At 37.8% G+C, this 18,004-nt stretch overlaps 2 protein-coding genes across 11 annotated transcripts in view; one reads left to right on the top strand and one right to left on the bottom strand.

Annotated features, from left to right (window-relative positions):
* LOC108667474 (septin-7) overlaps positions 1-5,200 on the top strand; it is a 77,257-nt gene extending 72,057 nt beyond the window's left edge. For all 8 annotated transcript variants that reach the window (XM_018154504.1, XM_018154506.1, XM_018154503.2 and 5 more), the window contains 3 exons: positions 42-177; positions 751-914; positions 2,523-5,200. In XM_018154504.1, coding sequence (XP_018009993.1) covers positions 42-177; positions 751-914; positions 2,523-2,571 — 349 coding nt within the window. In that variant the 3' untranslated portion in view covers positions 2,572-5,200. The remainder of the gene's footprint in view (positions 1-41; positions 178-750; positions 915-2,522) is intronic.
* Positions 5,201-5,542: 342 nt separating this feature from the next.
* Positions 5,543-11,452, bottom strand: LOC108667477 (N-acetyltransferase 9-like protein). 3 transcript variants are annotated; one of them, XM_018154510.2, is made up of 3 exons: positions 9,691-11,452; positions 8,955-9,258; positions 5,543-7,609 (listed from the first exon to the last, which is right to left on the bottom strand). In XM_018154510.2, exon 1 carries the CDS (start codon positions 11,177-11,179, stop codon positions 10,565-10,567), a length of 615 nt encoding a protein of 204 aa, XP_018009999.1. In that variant the 5' UTR covers positions 11,180-11,452; the 3' UTR covers positions 5,543-7,609; positions 8,955-9,258; positions 9,691-10,564. The 3 variants fall into 3 exon arrangements, with proteins under 3 accessions (XP_018009999.1, XP_018009998.1, XP_018010000.1); XM_018154509.2 differs by having other exon boundaries at positions 9,877-11,452; XM_018154511.2 differs by having other exon boundaries at positions 10,521-11,452.
* Positions 11,453-18,004: the final 6,552 nt, after the last annotated feature.

Genomic DNA, 18,004 nt, shown 5'->3' with positions numbered 1-18,004 from the left:
ATGAATTTTGTGCGGCCATTAACCAGACCTTGTTCCCCCAGGAACCCTCTGGCGCTCATGGAGGAAGAAAAGAAGGAGCACAGCAGCCGCATGCAGAAAATGGAGAGTGAAATGGAGCAAGTCTTCGAGATGAAAGTCAAGGAGAAAATGACCAAACTCTCCGAGCTGGAAGCAGACGTGAGCACTTTTCTTGATCTTTTTTTGTCTATGCTGGAAAAATCTTTTCAATTTATGGCATAATCATGCGATAGGAATAACCATAATTTTAGGAATAATCATTTCAATGAGCTAGTTTTGTTACTCTTGCTTTGAATTTTTAGCTAGTACTGAAAAATAGTTTACATAATTGATCGTACAGTTAGTACTCATTAGAAGATGACCATTAGCATCTGCAAAATTTATTTGAATTTGTCGAACAGTGTTGAAAGAATTTTTGAGTGCTTTTAGCTGCGCATGTTTGTACGTTTGTTTAGAAGTAACGATTTAGTTAGTTCTAATTTCTTCCTTATTTGACCTAAGTTTTACCGGAATATTAAATTTACTATCAGAAGACTTGTCAAGTTTTATTTTTTTAGTCGTGAGAGATGAATGTCTATAAATGCATTATCTGTAATAGCGGCAGTCTGATTAGCTGCCTTTGAAGCAACGAGTTGTGGTTAATAAAGTTTACTTCCTAGCAGCATCATAAGGAGTAGTAGTTAAATAGATTAAGTTTCAAGCAGCATAATAACGACGATATGTGTTGTGCAGCTCCAGAAGCGCAACGAGACCATGCGCCGCAAGCTGGAGACGGACATGGCAGAGCTGGAGGAGGAACGCGAGCGTTTTGAGAAAGAGCGTCGCGCCTGGGAGACCGCAAACAACGTCACTGTCGAAGAACTCCGACGCAGGAGCCTCGAGTCTATCAGCAAAGAGTGAGTGAGCTTCATGCAGTTTTGTATTGTTAATGCGAACTTTGTACATTGAACGGCAGAGTTCAATATATTAACGGTTGTTGGTTTAAAAAAATGATAGATGTCGAATATACGTCCTCTTCTTAAAGAGAAGATTTGAGAAAATATTAAAATATTGTACCCAATTGGATCAGAGTCAGAAGGAGATTACTTCTGACTTTAATTTATTTGTACCATAGAATAAGAGTTGGTAACATTTTTAGTTTAGTTTTAGTTGTTATCTTCGTATCTTCTTTCATCGCCGTTTTACATTCAACCGTTTCATTACCAATTAACCGTTTCATTATCCCTTATCGTGTCATTAAACATTACTAACCAATAAATTTTTTTCTGGAATTCGGTTTTTACATAATGCACCTAAAATTTTAAGAAACCTAGCCATTAACACATTTCGACGTATTGTTATTGACATGTATGTATACTTTATGCGACATATTTTATTCCAACTTTTTTTCACACATGACTCTGACACTGGCACTCCAATAGGATCGTTGTTATCACTTTTCTTTACTCTGTGATTAAAGTGGGAGCGTATCTATCGCTGCGTCTCCGGGACGTTCTCATCATCGCTTGAATAACCGTGACAAACGTCAATGCGGCCAACAGTGACATGAACCTCCAGTAAAATTTCTGGGTAACTGGCTAATTGTTGTGATCTTCAGCTTCGTGAAACTTCTTGGGTTCTTGTCGCGGGTTATATCTTACTCTATGTGATGCCTTGCTCGTTGTGATTTTCAGCTCCCTGATATCCTTGGGATGAGTTAGATTTTGCTCGATGTGATGCCATTCTTGTCGGGTGCCGAGTGAATGTCCTCAAGTAATCGGCGCTTTGTATATCTTCAAATGCTCTTTAATTGTCATGCACGGCTACAAAAACTGATTGATTTTTTGCTATGGGAGTGATGTTCTAGAATAATGTTGATCGCAAAATTTTTGATTGTTGGGAACTCTAGGATTTGATGTCCTGGAAGCTTTGCGCGACGATTATTTTACTATTTTTCTTGATCATCTTGGGTTTTTGCTTTCAATTCAACAGTTAAGAGAAGATCTAACAATTTTTATTGACCATTCTTATCTATTGATTTAGCAGGCCTGTGAAAAGGACTTCCAGCATTTAAAGGTGATCGTTGAATTGTTTGGTGGAAGACCCAGTGTATCATAAACTTTATAACATTCATTTCAGGATTGAAAATAATGCTTCATTTCGAAAGTTATTGACGATCAATAACTATTATATTTAGCTATGCTTCTGTTTTCTTTTGCGAGATTTCATGTCTGCTAAAAGACTATTCTCATTAGCTCTGTTTCTATGCGAGATGTGTGCTTTTGAATAAATTTTGGAGGCGTGTTCCTTCAAAATTTGATTTATTTCTGCCGCTGGAAAGAGACGCTGACCAAGGCTGCAGCTGCTCGAATTCCACTAGTTTTCTCCCAATTAATAGAGTTTTAAGCTTCTTCGCCTTCGTATCAGGCTCCTGTACCATTGATCTGAATTACTCTTGAATAATTTTAAAGCGTTTCGTTGTATTTCCTGTACACCTGATATTAATTTTCTATTTATTTTTTCAGGCAAGTTGACGGGAAGGATAAAGGCAAAAAGAAGAAGGGGCTCTTTTAATCAAGCAAAAGAATCCTTATTCTTCATTTGAATCATTTACTGAGACTTCTCATGATCTTCGTCGGTCCCACCAGGAAGATAATCGACGTCTCGGTACACATATTCAGCACATGCCAAAACCAAGAATGATTTCTAAGCCTAAATAGTCTGACTTGCATTTTTGTCCAGGGTCAAAGCTTGTCACAGCTTCACTAGCGACTTATTTACTTTCCGTGTTCTGCGTTGAAATTTAGGCCTGGTAAGCAAATGAATTGCGCAAAACTGTAACTACAATTATCTCATGAAGTATGTAGTATTCCAATATTCCAATTAGCTCTCTCTAGCCATTCCTATTGTGTAATGATGTGTTTGGTCGCATGTTTCTGCTCAAAATTGGTGCTTTTCGTGTAACCTTTAGGTTCCTGGTTAAGTACACGCACACATGGGGGGTTGATTTAGTTTGGTGACTAATGAAGCGCGTACTCACCGCTCACGTTCAATTTGCTCCACTCTTTTATTACGTCAGACTAGTTTGTGATGAAAATTGCGAACAGAGCAGTACAATTTTGGCTCATCTTTTGCCATAAGATAGAATCCAAGCCTTCCGTTGTTTGGAATCATCGGAACTTCATAAAGCCTCGTGAAAATATTATTATAGTAGCTTTAAAGTCCTTGCTATTTCTTCCCTTTAGGCTACCTAAGGAAGATTTTGTTGCTTCGATACTGTAACTGAGATAGAATAGTGATGGCCGGTGATTCTGCAGTGCTTCATACGCTCTATGTGGTCGCTTCTTGACAAATTCATGAATTTCATCTAATCTTCCTTGCTTGACAATTTATTCTTTATTTATATGTTTTTGAAAATAAGACAATTGTATATAATTGAAATTCCTATTTTCGAATTTTGAATGAACCTAAACTCATGTGCGCGACGCATTTCAGAATCATCTGGCTCATGTTATTTTTCGAGAAATCCAATGTTTGCGATGTGTTTGATTAGAAGAAATGTTTTGGGTGGATTTTGTTCGTGCATATGTCTGGCTCTTTTTCTCATTTTAGGTTTACTTCATTTTTACCTAAAGCTTATTATCTCGGTCACTTCGTGGCTCTTAAATATGTATGATTAGGAAATCTAAAGAAATCCTACTGCTTATGCTTGAAAACAAATTGATATTTGCCTTCTAATTTTGAACTTTTAAGTAACCATTACCTTTGTTAAAAGTGCAACTAGTCAACCTTGGCTTAGTGACCGAATGGTTTACCCTGCAGGATCGTTTCTAGTATTTTTTGCTAGCTAACTTAAGGTAATAGGTACAACCTCTAAGATTTGCTTGTAAATACGTTTACTCGCACGATTGTATTTTTCTGTCGTGATGCTTGAAAGTAATTGAATTTATTCTTAAAGTGAGAAACTGTAATTCGTAATATTTATACAAATATCTGCAACTTTTATCTTAACTGCTTCACATTCAACCTGATAAAATTATTCGGTCAAGAAGAAATTTTGAATTCATACAGCAACGTATGCATAAGTAGCTTGTTGCAGTGAGCCTAAGTGGTCACCAGGATACTGTTGTATCAATTAATGCTGACTAGAGCAAAGAAATAGTCCGTCAAAATTGAGACGAACCGTTCACGAATTTTCTCGTGTATATGTCGTCATATTTTTACTAGATTGTAGATCTTGTTACTGTACTTGTCATAATATTGTAGTTGAAGTATCTTTGTTACGAAATATTAACTACGTTCTCTTGAAAATTACTGTTAAGTGCTTGACATTTCTCGTACTCTTATGCATTCATCTGCTAACAGAACGCGTGCTGTGCCCTTTACTCTTTTAAGTGATCTCCAATGCTCTATTCTACTCCTGGATGGTTCGCAGTTCTGATTCTCAAGCTGTCACTCAACACTCGTTTGAGACAATTGCTAAAAAGGAACCGAGTCGTCTTGCACAGACCACTTCCAACTCAGAGGTTAATAGGGGAGTTACTGGACCCTGGCACACTGCAGCTGACACTCCATGCTTAGCTCAACAGAGGAGGGAAGGAGGATGCTGTATTACGAAATTTATTGAAAAATTTGTGCCAGACTCGAGATGATTACATTTAAGGCACCCTTCAGTGGACGCTCAACGATCTTATAAGAGTCGCGTGTGCGCTAGCCGCACACTTAGCTTTACTCTCCAAGCGTTTCCTGCTTCTTTACATTGGCGTGCCCTGAGCTGTAAAGCGTTTCCTCAGTTATTTGGATATGTTAATTACGCTGAAATTACTTTAGAATTGTGTGCCATGCTTCAATATCTGGTATTGTGTTTCTAGTATTCGCATCATTATTTTATTGTTAAAATTCACGTTTTGTGGGACCAGCGCTTGAATCTCGTAACTATCGCTCGAAATGAACGACTATGGAGTTCAATATGTAAGTGGCTCATTATCCAACTTTCCTGTGGTCAGTTTATGTGTGAAATTTATATTTTTTAGTGGATTCCATTTTATAATATGTTACAATGTACGTCATTAGCCATAAGAAGCGATAGAGATTCGCACAACTGACGTTAATCGCTTTGGGTTAATTTGTACACTATTCAGTTATAGGTATCGCCGACATCTGCTTGTAATTTTTGTACAGACAATAAATTAATGTTACCAAACCCGGAGTTTTCAAGATAATTAATGATAGTCGAGATTCAAGAAGGAAGAAATATGGTCTTCTGACTTATTTAGCGAGCAATACCGTGCTTAAATCGCCAATCAAGTCGGAATTTAGGCTTTAAAAAATATATTCCACTGCAAAAAGTGGAACGTCGATCGATTAATCGAAATAGCAATGGAAAGCAGATTATTATAGTTCGTCTACAATTATCGACAACTAAACAGAGTTCGAGCAACATGAAACATTGCAGCAAGGTAACGGGCTAGCAATGGTTGCAATTTCTTCGTATTCGCGAAATAGTTGTCAAATTAGTAGGAAGCAAAGCAAATAAAACGACGTACAAAAAAAAAATGTTCACATATTTGAGGTAGAAAACCAACGAGTTTATGCGACATAGACCATAAGCTCTAGACTAAACCTGCCTTAAATAATTCTTCCAATACAATTGTTTATGCGATATAGCGTTGCATGAGGAAACGAGGCCAATTAAATGAAGCTCCATTATTACGGCTATACAATTTTTTCAGCTTATGATTACTTTCTTGGTCGGTATTGATTGGGGATTCGTTGTAGGTGAAAGCAGTCATTTATTAAAAGCAGAATTTTTCACTTTCGCGCTGATAATTTCGAAAAATGTTCTCATGCAGAATCCTCCGAAATTCCTCTGGAGGCTCCAAAAAATTATAATGTACATGCACTAACGATATCTCAATTACTTGAACGATGGATGAAGGGCCCATGGTTTGATCAACGGAGGGCGCAGCCTTGTGCCTTAAATTCATCTCTTAAATAGGCCCTGTAGCCTACGTCTAGCCTAGGCATGCAATAACTTTACTCAGCAACACAGTTCAAAGCTGTAAACTACGCTCACAAGTCCCTCAGTTCTGAACGAATCGACGTGAAACTTGAAACACATCCAATTAATAGACGAACTCCGCAATAGGAATAGACGCAAATTATTGCGTTTCTTCGTTATCGATATAAACGACTGTCTGTAATAATCGTCACTAATAACCAGGATAGTGGCCTCGTGTACAGGGGTACTGCCTCCTTCAGGAGTTAAAAGCGAGTAGCTGCCCGTTGTGTGCCTACTACCAGCCAACAACTTTATGCGGGGCACCTGTAAGGGAAACTATTACGTTTGATTTAACAATCTTTGGTGTAAATTAAAATTATCAAGAGGTCAAACGAACAAATTCAGAGAGCATAAGGTGGTACGTGCCTTATTCGGTTGGGACTAATTTCTCTCATTTGCTGTAGGCTACAGGTTAACGCATACGACTTCCTTCAATGCATGCTAAGGTGTAATCATTGACTTTAGTTAACCGACATCAAAACTTACGACGTATTCGTCTGCTATTCTCGTACAAGTCTCGACATCTAGAAGGTAATGATTAAAAGCTCAATGGCAACATCATTCAGCCATACATCGCAAAGTCTGCCTACTAATTTAATAGCCAAATTAGTTCGGCAGCCAAATGTCACCGATTCTGCCCATGAATGTCATCTGTCACTTAACAATTAAGGGCTAACTAGGTATTCCTTAACCGTTCGTTCAGAATGTTTCGTTTTTTTTTCGTATAGTAAGGAATATTTTATTTGATCTTGAATATTTAAGAAATTTCTGGTCTCGTTTAAATCTATCGGTCCGTCTCGTATCGTTTCATAATTACCGGGACACAAGTCTTGTCCGGTTAATACATTTATTCCGGAACATATTTTACCCTCTGTCGCGTAATTTTTTCCGCGGTAAATTCTCGTTTCGCACCGGTTTATTTCTAGGAAAATATTCAGAGACGCACGAGTGTAGATATTAGCGCCGTAGATCTTCAGCATGCTCGCTCATTAGCAGGCAGGTCTGCGAATGGCCTAACCTTAAACTTATTTACGCTGCCCAGATTCACAACTTTTTCTTTCAGCCAATGTCTGTCTCTACTACCTCACTTGTTTCTTTTCTATAACATAATGCAGCCAATAAAGTTAGGCTAGGTCCGCTCGGGTTTGTATTTGGTGAAAAAATTTTGCGAAGTGTGTAGTTTCGGCCAGAATAGGTTATTCCGGAGTAGATTTGGCCTGATGCTGTATGGCCATGCTTCTGCGGTGGCTGTGGACATACGGCGCTATGGCTTTGAGCAATTGGCATCATGGGCTATTATGCCCGCTAGCGTGCTTACACATGGCAATGAATATGAACCAAGTGTGAAGTTGGGCCTCCAACACGCGATCAACGATATTAGGACTTCGAAAATTGCCGTGATCGCATTTCGTCACCATGAGCGGATACGCGAGTTGCGTATGTCCCTGAGGCGCTCGAGGAAAGCTTCGAGTTCCTTTTGCTCGGCCGCGATCTGTTCCTTGCTTTTGCCGGCGTTTGTGAGGAGGGGCCAAGGACGTCTCTTCCGTTTACCTGCATGCAAAACAAAAACATCTATTATTTCAGAAATTGGTGGACTATGAAGATTCATTGAAACTAATATAACAGGAAAAAATTATTAGCAAGTTGGCTTATAGACGTGTTTGAATGTTCAGAATTAAATTAATGATGAATATCAAGTGAAACCAGTTCGGTAGAAATGAGATTCTGAGCCCAATCCTGCCATCGCAAACCTGTTTTTTAACAGTAATTAATATCTCAATAATACTAACTTCCAAAGTTATCTAAACCAAAGCATCAATCGTACCATAGAGTAATGAAACATACAATCCGAGCAGTACTGTAAAACAATCAAATTTCCATGTATGGTTTTTAGCGCAAACAGAGCATTATATAGAAAATCTACCTTTCTTAACTTTGTGTACAGACAGGGACTCCTTACCAGGCCCTGGGGTGTAATAATAGCATTGAAGACAAATAAAATATCCAGGTATACAAATGATTTCCAACTCAAATGCTTTCATAAAGACAAACGTTTACCCTCTGCAACTGCCGATAAGCCTCGTTACCTTTCTTTTACGTGTAAAAAAACGTAAACGATTCTCAAGTTATTGGTAGGCAAATGTGTATCTCTTCGTCTAATTGACAGTTTAGGTATCTGCTGACACACCCATTACAACAGCAACAACAGAACAAGGTAGAGCTAATACTTGCCTGATGTTTATTGGGCAATGACGATGCTTATCAGTTCTACGACACTAATAATTGCCTAACAAGGAATGGGATATTGATGCAATCAAAAAGTCAGATTACGAAGCTGTAAGTTAATGCATAACTACCCCAATCGTTCACTTGAACTCTTAGATTACGGATACAAAACTAGGTTTCGATAAAAGCAGGAAGACGACAATCAGCTCAACGATTCCAGCCCACAACGTTTTTACGGAAGATTGCTGCGCACGACAATCAAGTGAAAGCACCAAGTGAGCATGAGCAACGGTTGTGTAATTTCCTGAATGAGAAGCTAAGTTGTGGACCTCATCCTAACGAAAAATCAGACATCATAATTTAGCTCACGTCCAAATTTATCTCAGAATTAAAAAAAAACAGTCCATATAGTTCAAATATTCATCAAACACCCATTTATTATAAAATCTTCTACGAAAAACAATAGCAACAAAATAACAATATAAGTAAACTTGAAGAAAAACGCTGGGAGCAGAGGTTTCATTCCTCAAGCGAAATTTGAATCGGAAACAAATATTTTACATAAAATGTAAATCTATAATATATCACATGTTCAACATGGATCGTTGTGGATTATACAATAAAAAAAGTATACAGCAGCTAGAGGAAATTTGAATAGAAATTAACCTACCAGGAGCTGCTTGAATTGCGTTAGGATGAGTCGAAGTAGCTTTCAGTTTGGGCGATGTCCCTGGACGTGGCTTGTTATGGTATTCGTACGTAAACGGAGTGTGGTAACCATTACTATGATGGTAACTTTGTCCATCTTGATGATTAAGTTGGTTCTGATTTTGATGGTGGCCGCTCACTGCAGGATAGCGAGGGATGGACCAAAAATTCCTTATCCAAGACCGGAACCAGTCAAGTAGAGTTTCTGGGCGCGCTGGCGACACCAACAGGAAAAGTATCGGCACAACCGTTCGCCAGGCAGCAAGCTATTGAAGAGGAGAGGGGCACGATTTTAGTTTATTAATTGTACATCAATTTATGAAGTTCATAAATAAATCATGTTATTTAAAATAAGTCCGATCGCCGGAAGTTAAGTCTATGAATGATGGCTGCGAACATGTTCCGAGAGCGATCTCTTTAAACCACACTTCGTCATTTAACATGATCCAAATAATTAATAAACTAATTATACCTGAAATTATAGTGAGAAAATAATTTAAAACCTATGGTGCTACAGTTGTTGGCGAATATTTTTAAATACATTATTTAGCAGATGGAATATTACACAAAATACTTAAAATGCATAAAGAACCATACGGAAGTTCTTCGAACTTATACGAGTCAATAGAATTAGAAGAAAGCAACGACAACCAAGTAATTTAAATACATTAATATTCATCAAGTCTAGACTCCCCTACCTTCATAACAATGATTGTAATAAAGAAGTGACACTCGTGAACGGCAATCAGAGAAGGTGCGGTTGCACCTGTTTCAGCTTCAAATGAAAGCCAACTAGAGACCACGAATAACAATTGTCGGCGGGCAGCAGACGGGTGTACACGCATCACTTGCACTGGGAAGGAACTGAAGTAGAAACCACGCACCTGCCAAACTCTTTATATAAGTCGAAGTCAATTCCGGCGATGCAGCGTATCAAGACTGCGGCTGGCGCGCACTTTCGCTGCACGTCCGCTTCAGTCGTTCTCACTAAGTTTCCTCGACGCATATTACGACATAAAACGCTTCGTTTACTTAGGGGTCAATGGATATCACAGGAATAGAGTACGTTTGCTATCACAGAAATAGAGTACGTTTTGCCTGCTTTCTCAGGTCCGAATGTTTTGCATAATGCCGTCTACAAATAGTCCGTACTTAGTTAATAGTAGGCACAGGGTTGAGGCAGTTATGCCGCTCTTGCAACTACTTCGCAGTAGTAGAAGTTACGCTCACAGGAAACAATTATGAATTTAAATAGATTTCCTAATATTAGATATGAATTTACTATATAGAATATTTGTCGGAAATTAGTCCACATCCTTGCGTTAATCTCTCAAGATATTGCAGAAAACACCCGGCGTGTTAAATAATAAATAATTTATAGCGGCAAATTTATTTTAGATAATAATTCCGCGAGTTGGCAGATTCACTGCCGTTCATCTGAAAGGGTATAGAATGTATAACGTTGCAATTGAAGATAGCATATAGTTTGAAGATAGCATATAGTTTCAAGGTAGTCTTACGGGCTTACCCATTCAATTGGTTAGGACGAGTCTTTTGCTTCGAAGTAGATATCTAATATTGATATTTCCCGTTCGGAACGTACTTTTGAATTGTGTATCTTGGGGTCTCACTCATCATCCAATTCAGCCAGCTCTTAGTCAATTTTTTTTCCATTGTAATCTCTTGAAACACTTCCGATCTCGTGATCTCTTTGAACCCCAAACTGGTGAACAAGTTTATGCTCGGTGCATTCTGATACCCTATCTTTGCCACAAACTTTTCAATGTTGAGGTTTTGAGCACAGTACCTCAGCATCATCACCGTGGTTTCTCTTCCTCTGCCACATCCACGGGCGTTCTTATCAGCTAGCATAACTTCTATTTCAGCAATGTTTGGCGTTTCGGGATCAGTTATATAAGCGTTTGTATCTCCTATCATTGACGCTACCTCATCTCCAGATTCTTCGTACTTGATACGGTCTAGAACAATAAAAGTGCATTTGTCGTCGTCATTTTGCCAGGACTCTTGCATACTGTATTCTTCATCCAACGAAAGTGGCTGTGATGCAGTGAGCTCTTGCAGCTCGATGCTTGTCATCCAAAAATGGTATTTCTCTACATGATGCCTGAGATACGGCACGAATATAACTTTCTCTCCGACGATCACGCTGCTTGCATTAATTTTCATGATCAAATAGGATTCATTCAGACAAATCAGCCTCTCTGCAAAAATCAGAATTGATCTAATATTGAAAACATTTCTTTCACAACCTTCAAAATTTAAATGAACTTCATAAAAAAATTACCTTGCACAAGTGCTATCCACCAAGATATCAAAATAGGAAGCTGATATAAAGCTTGTGGTAGCAATTTTCAATGCAATAATGATCATTAGCAATAGAGTAACATGTGATACAAACAAAATTATACTTTCATGTGGATAAAATCCTGACTCAACCCTCCACTAAAATAAATAAATACATTAATTTTTTTGTCTGGTTAAAAAATTTTAGATCTCATTGGAGCAATTTTATATACTAATTCAAATGGCTCAAGTGCCTCTTTAATGCCAAGAAGGCTTAGTCAAATTTATAATATTTGGCACTTGATTAATGAGAAATCAACTTTTAAATTTGACAATGATCTCTGTTGCAGAGGTGGAGGCTTTCTGAAAACATGTGCTGTGTCCACCAAGATCAATTTTGTACATCTACCTACCACATTTACCAATCTGTGCCATGAGCCCAAATCAGCAAATTATATCCATATAATATAACTAATATCCATATAATGCATCTAGATTTATGTTTTTTGAACTTGTATGATGTGTTGACTGCAATAATAGAAACTGCTCTAATATAACCATCTGATGACCAATTTTCTTGTGAATACATTACACCACATTGCATCCATGCCACCAGGGTGTAAAGGTGCAAGCAGCATTGCCAAGATATGGATTTTTAGCCCAAAGCGTCGCCAGTCATTTTCAAGAACCGTTGCCAGGTAATTTTTCATAAGAAAGTGATGCAAGCAACTTTTATAGTATATCCCTTACTCTCCACACACATCATACCTAACTAATTTCTGGACAAGCTTCACTGCATCTCGATCCATCCGGCATCCCGGAAATTTTACTGCATGCGCTTGCAGTCTTTCAGATTTGCAGTAATTTTTGAAGTAATTTATAAAATGCAATGATTTAAATCCAAATGTGTCAGCAAGATCTTCAGAAGGCATAAATTTTGCTGCTGATGCATTGCCAAATATCTTTCAATATTCACAGTAAAATTCACCCACTTTCTGCACTCTGGCCATGCCAAACTTCTGAAATTTATTCATTGAATAACTTTTGACTAGTGAAATTTATATATACATATACCTATATAGGTATATAAACCCAATGGCAGGTAGTAGCACAGCCTGAATATATGAAAGGCAATACATGCATCCAATCAAAGGAATGAGCTTCATACATAAAAAATCATGTCTTCTCAAAGGTGTGAGTTCATAGTTTTGCATGATTAATTTGCACAATGTTATCATTTCACAATAAAAAAATAACTATTTCAAAACTTAGAGAGCTAGAAAGAGAGAGCTATACCGGCATATTCCCAGTGATTGGCCTAAAAATGTAGTAATTTCTTTAAGCAGTAAATTTCTTCACTGTTGAGCAATGAGCAATATTGTACTTCTCCAAAATCATAACCAGGATTACTTTTTGTTTTGCCAACAATGAATTAAATTATATAATATAATATATATTATATCCAATTTTTTACATTTTAATTTTATCTTATAATTTCATGGCAATATTTAACAAACATATTTTTCCTTCTTCCCTATAAGTTCTCATTTTTTACAGTTCCTAACATCCTAATAGGCTAATACTTGAATGCAAGCTTTTCAGAGTTCAGATTATTGAATCATGAAATGCATCATAAATTGACTCACAGTTGAAAATTGATTTTGCTCACAGTTGAATTGAACGCAACTACTTTTAATAATTTTATATACAACTGTTTTTTTCTCTTTTTCCAATTAAGCTTCCTATCTAACAAATGAGTTAAAGTTCAACTACTTGCATCATTGCATATGACTTACAAGTTACAAGTGTATTATCTCACCCCACAAAATGTTCTGGCCTGCCACAATCGTTTTCAAGCACACTGACCACTGAGCAGACAATAACAGACTGACCACCTTGAAAAAAATAAAGTTGTTCTGCATAATCATCTAAATAAGTGGTTCCCAAAGTGGGTGATATCACCCCCCTAGGGGCAGTGGAAAGATTTTGGGGGGCAGTAAGGAAGAAAAGGGTGGTAGGGGGATGGCAGTCCAAAGTCAAAGTCAGAAGTTTGAACGTTAGTTTGACGATTTGTACACAACACGTGCAGCACACAACTCCCAGCAATGTTTTTTTCTTACCCAGATCCGTTTTTTAACCTCACCTAGGTTAACATCTCGGACAAATTAATGGCCCAATGGCCAGACTTGCGGCCGGTCTCACAGCCAATTTCCAAATTCAATGATCAAAGAATATCTCTCAAACTAATGAACTTATCTCAATGAAACTTGGTACACGTATTCACCAGGACCTAACGGTAATGTTTAGATTGTGAACATAACTTAGTATTTAAATACCTAACCTGACACCTCAGCAACGACGATGATTGGCTCGTTACAATTTTTTGATTTTGCCTTGGTTTGCAAGTTATACGGCTATATGTAAACAGCTCCTGGTTAAACTGGCCAGCTCATGGTTAAACTTGCAAACAAAAGCAAAATAGAAAAACTGTCACAAGCTAAACATCACTGTTAGGAGGTTAGGTATTTACATACAAAGTTTTGTTGAAATCTGTACTGTAGTTTAGAAGAAATTTTTTGATCGCCATGAATTTAAGTGACAAATTACCTGGCAATACAGGCCAAATATAAGGTGTAGCAGTCTTGTTCAGGATTTTGAATTAATGTAATAAAATGCTTAGAAATTAGAATTAGATTTAAATTGTAAAAATAAGATTTTGTTTATATATGAACGTAACTTTCATGAATACAACAGTACCTAGTTAACTTCATTCCAACTTTTAGTAGTTTGATTCATTGCACCGGAACCTCTTATTAGAGTAAGTACCTAAGTATAGCCACTGTAATCGCATAGTAATTACTCTCTTCAATAGCTGAAATGATTTATAATGATTATAACCTTTTTCTATGTACTTGTATTTGTGTAACTTGAGATTATCTGTTATTACAGAGACCTGTTAATACAGAGACCTGTTACAGAGATCTGTTATCTGTTCTATACAGAGACCAAAAAAAAGTGTGTTTATTTTCCTGAAAGTCAATGTGAGACGCTTTAAATTTAAAGGATGTGTGAAATCAAGAATGACGGTGAAATAAAAAAAAAACAATTGCAAACGAATGTAAAATAAAAAATTTTTTAGAAGCTAAAAAATCACCATTTGGTAGTTAGGAATGTATATTCAAAATTTCATTCAAATCTGTTCAGTAGTTTGGAAGAAATTCTTTGATTGCTGCAAATTTTGGCCTATATTGCAATATAACTCACAAATGAAGGTGAAACTTAAACAATTTTCACGTGGTTAACATCACTATTAGCCTTAGCCTTTAGGTTCTAGTGATTGGTGAATACATATTCCAAGTTTCATTGAGCTGCGTTCATTACTTTGCGAGTCTGAGAGTGGGAGATATTACTTGATTATTGAATTTGGAGATTGATCGTGACCAGCCACGAGTATGGATGGCTGTAAATTTGCCCCAGTTCTGTTCTAGTGCTGTAAATTTTCTGTTCTAGTGCTGAAACCACTGAGAGACATATTGGCTCACAGTCTCACTAAATGCAGCTCTATTTGTGAAATACACATTTGTGTTTACCCTATATCCTTTAAATTTGCAGTGTACTAAATTTCAAGAAAGAGGTGCATGTTTTTTAGTTTTTATATGTGTTTGTGTGCCCATTGGGCATGGGCCATGGGGAGCACTAGAAATTCATTTGGGAGCCAAACTCAAAGCCTCAGTCCTCAGAGGGGGTGCCGCCCCGTCCGGGTGCGGTACCCGAGTGCCAGACTGAAAAAGTTTGGGAATAGCTGATCTAAATCAAGAATAATTACAAAAATTAAAACAAACCTTTTCAGCAAGAATTATAAATAATCAAGTGGAAATTTCACTTCCCTGACAAACTAAATTTTTGTAAATGTGTGGAGTTACCCACTTACCCTCACCCAGTCATTATGCCCAGTGATTATAATGGAATATGGACTATGGTCAAATATCAATGATCATTTGCCTTTTGCCATTGGTCAGGTGACTCAGGACTGTCTCAGGTCAACTGGTCGTGCTGTCATGGTCAAGGTTCAAGGCCAAAATCCAAATCAGGCCATGTTTAGAGCTGCAAGCCTGCATCTGCAAGACCTTAGAAAGACTTGGTTGGTTTCTGTGGTCTTTGACTATTTCTTCATTAACTAGATAGGCCCAAACCCAATGTCCCAAATTAGGATGATAGCCTAAATACTAAACAACATAAAAAATTTTTTCATGCTTATTTGTCCATTCATTTCAATTAATACACAGCATGACAGCAATAAAGTACTGTATGTCAAATTTGTCAATTTTATATTGCAACTGTTATTTCTTATGATGGGGGAAACTTGTGCAGTTCAGCAATCAGCATTCAGCAGTTATGCTTATCGTTGAGTTTATGCACCATTGCACTGCTTAATCATTCTAAATCATAATGCTTACCCAGTTTGCAGTTACACTTACAGTCAATTTCACCTGCTTTATTAGCGGCTGCCGGCTAGCCCCGACTGTGGCCCCGACAGCCTTACAGGCTAGAGCTACAGGTAGGCTGAGCCTCTGAGCCTGAGGTAGCCTAATTTATTTCCTTTGAAATAAAAACTCTCCCTGCAATTTTCAAGAATCACCCGTAAATAATTGATTTTACCAGAAATTTTGCAAAAGTTTCTACCAATATTCCAGTTTGAATGCAGGAATAAGGATACCTAACCAGCTTCCATTCCCGAGCAACGCCGTGGGCCGTGCGCCGTGCGGCAGGCGCAGGGAGCCTGGGAATGGTGTCATTTGTGATGGTGACTTGTGTGGCCCAGGCCGCAGAATCATCCGCCAAAATTTCAACTAATTTTATACGGGTCGCCTGCCGAAGACCACAACTGCCCTGAATGTAAATATGTAATGGACCATCTGCCATCATGATTCCTGCCTTCCGGAACGTAGCCTTCAACACTTCATGCCGTCCGTATCTAGGCCGTGAGTCAAACCAGCCCTTGGTGATTGGTCGAACGGCCACTTGTCGAAGGACGATAAATTTTGGGACAGAACTATGCTATCTGAAACCTAACTTCAGATGCGGTGAACGTAAAATTACGTAATTTAAAGATGCCTGGAAGTTACATTTGATCCGCGGCCTGGTGGTGCACGGCAGGTGGTGGTCAAGGCCAGAGGAGGACAAAGCCGAGTGGTGCACGGCTGATTGGTGGATATCCGGAAAGATCCAAGGCGTTCGATTCAGGGCTTATTGGTGCACAAAATTGGTGGTGCACGGCTGCGCTCCCATTTTTAACACGTATTTCTTAGCTTAGCTTCGCGTTTGTTTGTTTGTTTGTTTGTTTGTTTGTTGTTAACATTGACAACGAAAATTAGCCCACTTCTGATTGTTCTAGAGATCTGAAATTCGGCATGCAGGCTATTTTCGCCTAACAATTTCAGATACAATCATAAAAACTAGTAATTAGAGACCTAAATTAGTTTAATTGAGTAAAGTATATATATATAGTATGACGTGCGGGCGCTCACGTTGCATTTTCGTCATGTTGATTTGGAATCTCAAAACTAATTACAAATTATATGTCGAAAATGTATTATAATATCTTTAAGCAATGTTAATAAATGTTCTAGTATTTTCCAATGTAATGAAATGTTCGTATTGGGTCCATTTCAACAAATATTTCCTTTTCCCTGTAGCATGGCGACTTTAGTGGCATTGACGGTAGTCATGTATGTGCGTGCTCTACCTAGATTTTGCGTAAAGCAATTTCCAAAATTTATTAAATGATCATATTTTACCAAAGTGTATAACGATTTATTTAAATTATATCTGTATTTATAGATAATTATTCGCGTAAATTGCAAAGTGTTTGAACTTGTTTGAAAGCTACACACAAGACGCGTTGCAAAGTGTTTGAACTTGTTTGAAAGCTACACACATGACGCGTTCAACAAATCTAATACTGTGGATGAATAGGGATCACCAATATTTGTTATTCATTTTCTTGTTCATTTATCCGGGTGCGCAGCCGTAGACTAGCAAATTAACGCTCAAATCAGCCCTGGAGCCAACATCAACCATCTAAATGCTATAGATATTGTCATCCTGGCACCTAAGCAGCTGTAGTCAATTGACCTATCTCACCACACGAACTTTAAGCCAACACTGCTTCAGCACCGAAGCTGCTACTCCACATAGTTAATTTAACGGTCAATACGTTGTTCAGTCAGAGGTGGGCAGTAGTGCGCTTTATTTTCAGTAGCGGTAACGGCGCTACATTTAAGGCAATGTAGCGGTAGCGGTAGCGCCCGCTACATATTTAAGTAGCGATACGAGATTTTGCCGCTACAGCGCTACCGCTACATTTATAGATAAAGTCTTTAAATTTTACTTAATAGTATTAAATATTATTTAAAAACCAGCATGATACATACATAATATAAATCACAGAATAAAACTGTACGAAAGATTTCGGTAATATGAAAGCGAAGAAAGTAGCCAGAAAATTCACCATTTCTTAAAAAGGAAAACGTTTCGGAGACCAGCTCCATCATCAGTTCAAAACCTAAAACACAGGTACAAACAATTAGCAATAAATTCACATTGATGCATAAATCGTCAAATGAGAAACAAACAAGAATGAAGCAAACGCGGGCACAAATCTATCTATTTACAATTTCGAGGGGATATGAACCATTAGCGGCATTT

Source organism: Hyalella azteca, unplaced genomic scaffold (assembly GCF_000764305.2).
Source record: "Hyalella azteca isolate HAZT.00-mixed unplaced genomic scaffold, Hazt_2.0.2 contig2766, whole genome shotgun sequence".
NCBI classification, from domain to species: Eukaryota; Metazoa; Arthropoda; class Malacostraca; order Amphipoda; family Hyalellidae; genus Hyalella; species Hyalella azteca.
Note: the sequence above shows the minus strand (reverse complement) of the source record. Positions and strands in the feature narration are given on the sequence as shown.